This window comes from Haemorhous mexicanus, chromosome 6, assembly GCF_027477595.1.
Source record: "Haemorhous mexicanus isolate bHaeMex1 chromosome 6, bHaeMex1.pri, whole genome shotgun sequence".
NCBI classification, from domain to species: domain Eukaryota; kingdom Metazoa; phylum Chordata; class Aves; order Passeriformes; family Fringillidae; genus Haemorhous; species Haemorhous mexicanus.
Window position 1 is genome coordinate 42,873,053 of NC_082346.1, and position 6,698 is coordinate 42,879,750.

The window sequence follows — 6,698 nt, forward strand, 5'->3', positions numbered from 1 at the left end:
CACACCAGCTGGTATTTTGGTATTTTGTTGGGACCCAGCAGTCCCTGGGCAGGAGCTGGCTGTAGGGTGAGTCCTAAGCTAACCAGACGAACTACAGGCCTCGGCATGAAGCAATCGCTGAAAGCTTCCAGCATAAATCCGTTTGCTTTTATTTCCTAATCTCAAACAACAGGACACAGACCAGAGCGATAGAGTAAAGCAGTACGGCAATGAGAATTATTCCACGGTTCCTTACTGTTCCCTGGACACGTTGCTCCAGGAACTAGACACAAAGGAGCTACATTCCTGCCTTATCCAGGGCCGGTTCTGGCTCTGCCAGCAAGAACAACTGGACTGCCAGGAACTGCGCCTTTCCCAGCCCGTTTGATTTGGCTCTTCGCAGGCCGACGCGGCCCGCTCCAAAGTAAACCCGTCCGTGCTCTCCCGCCGCTCCGGGAAGCGCCCGGCCCCGGCCCCGCACCGGCACCGCCCACCCGCCGGACGCGCCTCTCATTGGCTGAGCCGCCGCCGGGGGGCGAGCACAGCTCGGCAGCCTCCGCCAATGGAACGGCGGGGAGGGCGGAAGCGGAAGCGCTGCCGCCATGCCGGGCGCCGACGAGCGCGGCTCGGAGCTCTCCGAGCAGATCGAGGCCTTCGCGGCGCGGCTGCGGCGCGGCGGGGAGCGGCCGCGCTCCGAGGACACGGCGCGGCAGACGCTTTCGCTGCTGCGGAAGATCGTCGGGCACGGGCGATGGAGCCGGGCCGGTGAGGGCCGGGCGGTGACGGGCGGACGCAGGGCTTTCCCCGGGCGGGTGCGGCTCCCCCAGCGCCGGGAGCGAGGCGGCGGCGGGGCACGGCGGCGGGGCGAGCTACGGGAGGGCAGTTGCGCCCCGGTCGCGGCTGTCGGGTGCGGAGGGATCCGCAAGGCGGGGACAGGCCCGAGGCGGCGCCGCTGGCGCCTCGCTAGCAGCGCCCAGCGGGTTCGCAGTGCCTGTCCTGCCGCGGTGGAGCCGTTCCCAACCTGCTGTGCTCACGGGCCGCATTACCTGAGGAGCTGCCCTGCTCCAGCCGTGCTCTCCCCTCAGCAGCGTCAGTTCGAGCACGGACCTTTCTAGCAGCACGTGGTTTCCTCTCTCGAAGAAAAGGCCAAATGTTCTGCTGATGGTCTTAGGTCTGTGTTGTGTCCAGGCGTTTCCGACTGCCAAACCCACCAGTGGAACTGGCTGCTTTGTGAGGGCTCTCTGCTTGCCCTTTCCTGGTGTTTCTTGGTGCTGTGGTCCTTGTGCTGGAGCAGCTGCTGGCCTGGGATGTTGAGGGGGTGCACTGGTTTGATGCTCACACGGGCTTGCTCTGGGCAGCGATAACCAAGGCCCTCCCCTCTTTTAGGGGAGCTCATGGATCTGATCCGGACAGAGGGCCAGAGGATGACAGCAGCCCAGCCGTCAGAGACAACAGTGGGCAACATGGTGCGACGGGTGTTGAAGGTCATTCGTGAGGAATATGGCCGGTAAAGTGCCCCCTTGCTCCCTCTATCTCTCTGAAAACCCAGAACTGTCCTTTTCATCTGCTTCTGTAGAAGCCCTTTATTTTCCATCACCCCCTTTTCCTACCTCTTCTAGAGAGGGATTCAGGGAGTTTAACACCAAAGGAAACCCTGTTGTTTCTACTGTGGGTGATGACATTTCCTCTTTAGAAACCACTTGTTGTATGTGTTGTGAGTGCATGAGAAGTCTGTGCCCTGACCTTGGGTTGCTCTCTCTGTCTGTGCCTAGGGGGGTCCATCCCACTGGAGCACTAGCCTCGAGCCAGCTCCTTGTCTATGGACAGCAGTGTTTGCACATGTCCTAAGAAGGCACTTTCTGGCAGAGATTTGGGTGTTTTTCTGCCAAGACAGCTATGAAAACTCTTTGGTGTGGCATGGTGTGCCTCCTGTGGGTGGCTTTCCTTCCTGTCTCTTCACATCCAGGGGACAGTGCTCAGCCTGGCTGCAGCCCTGTGCTCTTTCCTGAGGCTGAAGAGGCCACTTCTCTCCACAGGCTTCACGGGCGCAGTGAGGAAAGTGACCAGCAAGAATCCCTGCACAAACTCCTGACTTCTGGAGGACTGAGCGAAGATTTCAGAACCCCTTACCCCTCCCTCAGAGCTAATGTCATTGAAGCTATTAATGAGATGCTAATTGAGCTAGGTATGGATGGGTCTCAATTGCTCCTGAGTGAAGATTCTTATGGGATGGGACTGATACTTCCCCCTTCTCTAGGTGAAATAAAACAATAAGGATCTTAAGGGAGGCTTAATCTGAAGGAACCGGAACCAAGGGACTGAAGCCCTGCTGCTCCCATGACTTCATTTTAAGTCCTCTTTGGCTTATGGAGACATGGGTAGATTGTGGAAGGAGCAGTATGGGGGGCTGTAGGCTGTGCTCTTGGTCTCCTGGGAAATCTTGAGTCCTGTGAAGAAGAGTGTAAAATCCCTATGCACTTATAACCTGACCCTTGTCACAAAGAACCATGATACAGTTTTCTTTCTCGGCAACTCTTGTGACAAATCAGGCATCCGACCCACTTTCTGAGGCCCAAGTTGCCCTGCTATTGAACTACAAAAGTGTTGAAGTTTTCTGGGTTTCATGGGAGCAGTGCTGACACAATCTGCTCCTCTCACAATGGAGTTTTCAGTACAGCTGTTTTTATATATAACGAGGTTACAGCTAGGGAGCATGGGCCATTCAAGAGCCAGCTTCTTGGTTCCACTCCACTGGCAAAAAGAATGGGGAGAAAAGCTGCTCCTGCTCTACCAGTGCTAATAACATTGCTTTAGTGAAAAACAATCTTCTTGGAGGACAGTCCTAGCAGCACAAGTGTTGCTTTTGCTGGCTGCTTTTACACCCACGTCTCCCTTGTGTTCCAGAGGGCACCACTGATAACATTGCTATGCAGGCACTGGAGCACATCCACTCCAATGAGGTGATCATGACCATTGGCTACTCGCGCACTGTCGAGGCCTTCCTGAAGGAAGCTGCTCGCAAGCGCAAGTTCCAGGTCATCGTGGCGGAGTGTGCGCCCTTCTGCCAGGTAAGGCCTAGGCTGGCTGTACCCTCTTGTCCCACATATTCTAACTGAAGTCTTGTGTCTGGAATCAAGGTGAGCATTATGGAAATTCCTTCTGCAGTTGAGAGATTGGAGACAGCTCGTTATCCTACCCCAGCATCCTTGACTTGAAGGGCTGTGTTCAGGTTTCATCATTTGATATTTTTGCAGTTCAGACGAGAATCGAGTGCCGATACCTTTACAATTACACTGCAGGAGCTATGTCACAGGGTACCAATTGGATTCTCCCTCTTTTTAGGGTCATGAAATGGCTGTCCGACTGTCTAAAGAGGGTATTGAAACTACTGTCATGAGTGATGCAGCTATTTTTGCTGTCATGTCTCGAGTCAACAAGGTAAGCAGGGCTCCACTGAAGGAGGGATTTCATGGCAGTTTAGGTGCTTAGGCCTCTCAAATCAGCTGCAAGTCCCAGCAGTGATGGATGTGTATCTTCACTAAAGACTCAGAATTGTAATAGTCCCTGTTCACTGCTGGGGTGGAGATTCAGTGTCAGTAGGAGCTCCAAGTCAGTATGATGACTGACTGAATGGTGACAGGTTTTTCTGGCTTAGTGGCTACACTTACAAGAGAGCCTCAAAGGATTAACCTCAGTTTTCAAAGGAGATGGAATAAAAAGCAGCATTTCCAAAGGGAAGAAACACCCCTTTGCCCGAAACAGAAAATGACTGATGAAGGGAATCATTAAGTTTTGTCTTTATAAGCAGACCTGTTCTGTACTTTTAGAGATGAAAACTTGGCACCCCAAAATGGTGGGGGGGGGGGGGGGCGAGGGGGGGAAGTACTTGTAACAAATTAAAATGCAGCCACATCAATTCTTCTCTATATATTTTGAGCTGCTTTGTATTACTCCCTCAAGCATAATGCAAGGGAATTTTTGCAGTGAGTAGTCAAGTTACTTGTACAAAGCTTACTTTGTAGGTTTGTAGAAAAGGGACCACAGCCCAGTTTCTGCTTGGTGTTCCCTGCAGTAGAACATACATTTATCTTCTGAAGTTCTCTGTGCTGGAGTTATGCTCTTGTTGGTGAGGAACATCTCAGTGCAGAGCCAGTGCCAGATGAAACAAATCAGGCATTCAGCTGCCCTATAACTCCAGCTGCTGGCTGGCTGTACTGACACAGTCCTCCTCCAGCTCATCTGCTTCCTCGGTTTGCTGTGGAACATGCTGTCCGATTCTGATTTGCCCTTTTAAGGTCATCATTGGTACAAAGACAATCCTGGCCAATGGCGCCCTGATTGCTGTGAGTGGGACTCATACTCTGGCACTGGCAGCTAAACACCACTCCACTCCACTCATCGTGTGTGCCCCCATGTTCAAGCTTTCACCACAGGTAAGTACAGCAGCTCTTCAGGACTGCACCTGCAGGGGCTTTTACTTGTAGGAGCTTAGGGTGGAGAGCACCATCTCTCCCAAGGCAAGGTCAGTGAATAAGCCATGTTCCCCATCTAGCTCTGTTACTTCAGATAGGAGATCCCTACCCAAATCTGGCACACCTCAGGCTCTCCTTGAAGCACCCCTGCCACAAGTGCAAAGCAGTACATTGGATATCAGGATGCAGACCACTGCCTAGACTTATGAGACTGGCATTGCCACACTTATTTTTCCTCAACCATGACAGATTTCAGTTTATACCATTAGTGTTGAAAGGCAGAGAATGTAGAATGAAACTCTTTCTTACACTCAGTACTTTTTCAGTATTGTCAATATGAGGTTGCAGACTGAGGAAGTCACTCCTCCAGTTCACTAGGCTTTGGTAAGGGCAGCTAAGTCATAGAAGGCTCTAAAAGCTTTGAGGAAAAACCTTTCACCTGTAAATGTTAGAGAGGTTGTAGACACAAGCACTATGTAATTATTGTAAACAGAGTTAATATCACCTGGCAAGTCATCTTCCTGTGCATTAGTTCCTTCCAGTGCCGAGGTCTGTTTTCACAAGGATAATCAGGTAGGGCTTTTTTCCTGATCTTCCTGTTCTCTTTCTCGTTTAGTTCCCTAATGAAGAGGATTCATTCCACAAGTTTGTGTCACCACAGGAAGTGCTGCCATTCACAGAAGGTACTGGTTATTCTTTATACATCTGGTTAAGCTGGTTCAGACTTTTTTTTTGTAACTCATACAAAAAATTAAACATCAAACTATGTTATAACCCAAGACAGAAAATCCTTTTTTACCGTCTTTGACAGAAAAGAGTGCTGTGAACCATCCAGTTTTATAACTGTATATTATGTAAAGTAGAGAAAAAAGATTTCTTTTGAACTCTGCCTTTGCAGTTTTGCTTCTGCTCTGAAACTGTTTTATTATAGGATGGTGATAATGATTCCAGGTGGGTAGCAGTTTCCTGTGGGACAGGGCAGATGCCCGACACCAAGGGCACCTTCCCTTCTTTCCTGTAACTTCTTGAAACTTTGTTACATGATACAGCCATTGAATCAACAGTGTCTCTGTCATGGGCTTCCCACACAAGCACCATCTTTAGAAAGGCAGCAGTGCCCAAGCCCATTTTCAGTTAGCAAAGTCTCTTTCAAAGCCTCATTTTTATGTGACAAAGGGTTTTGAAATTAAGATAGCAGGTTTGGCAGCAGATTTTATTTTTGGCCTTCTGAGCATTTCTTTGAATAATAACTTTGGCAGTATCAGGATTCTTGTATTATATATTGCTAGGGGTTTTTGGCAGTTAGTCAGTCTACAGCAGAGGGGATCTGGGGTTTCTACCAGCAAAAACGACCAGAAACAGAGTTTTGCCATTAATTGAAGATTGCTGTATACGTGTAATTCGATGACATCACTGAAGAAGTCAGAAAATATTCAGGATGTTCAAGTACTGACTTCAGGGTGGCATGTGCATAGCCAGTTTGTTTAGGAACTCCAGAAGGTGTGCAAAAGACTAACTGTACTTTGAGTTGTTTGACTCATATTGCTGCTATTCACTTCACAGGGGAGATCCTGGCAAAAATCAATGTTCACTGCCCAGTGTTTGACTACGTCCCTCCGGAGCTCATTACTCTCTTCATTTCCAACATTGGGGGTAATGCACCTTCCTACATCTACCGCCTCATGAGTGAGCTCTACCATCCAGATGACTATGAACTCTAATACTGTGAGGCACATCACTATTCAGACTCTTCTGTCTTTCTCTTTTGAAAGATACAACAGCTAATTAAAGTGTACGTTGCAAAGGCAAGTTGCTGTGGGGAGCCAGTGGGAATTTGCTCAGCAATGTCCTTTCTACCCAAAAGCAAAAGAAGGTAGAGCTCTTGTACAGGTTTATATCACATGCTGTGTAAGAAACCATGTGGAGCTGCTAACCGACTTTGATTTTGAAATGGCAAGGCATATGTGTAACTCTGGGGCACCTAAGCTGTTACTTCAAAGTATGCTGCAATAAAGGCTGTTTACAGTGATCTCACTGTGAAGCACATTTTCCATATGCAGTTGTTTTGTTTATATAACTAGCAGGAGTTTTACCAGTGTCATCAGTTGCCTGCACTCACTACATGATGCAGTAGCCAGCTTTACAGTGTGCTTTCACATGTAAATGTGGTGGGAGTAGGAACCCATCAACAGTTGTCTTCAAAATGGATATTTAGCTATTGAGTTATTTCTGTGGGGCTAGGTGGGG

The 6,698-nt window shown here is 49.4% G+C and overlaps 1 protein-coding gene across 1 annotated transcript; it reads left to right on the plus strand.

The window, feature by feature from the left end:
- The first annotated feature begins 559 nt into the window (after nucleotides 1–559).
- Nucleotides 560–6,497, plus strand: EIF2B2 (eukaryotic translation initiation factor 2B subunit beta). Its single transcript, XM_059850005.1, has 8 exons — nucleotides 560–744; nucleotides 1,366–1,486; nucleotides 2,016–2,164; nucleotides 2,884–3,047; nucleotides 3,322–3,417; nucleotides 4,275–4,412; nucleotides 5,068–5,134; nucleotides 6,015–6,497. The coding sequence occupies exons 1-8, from the start codon at nucleotides 582–584 to the stop codon at nucleotides 6,170–6,172; spliced, it is 1,056 nt and encodes a 351-aa protein (XP_059705988.1). The 5' UTR covers nucleotides 560–581; the 3' UTR covers nucleotides 6,173–6,497.
- Nucleotides 6,498–6,698: the final 201 nt, after the last annotated feature.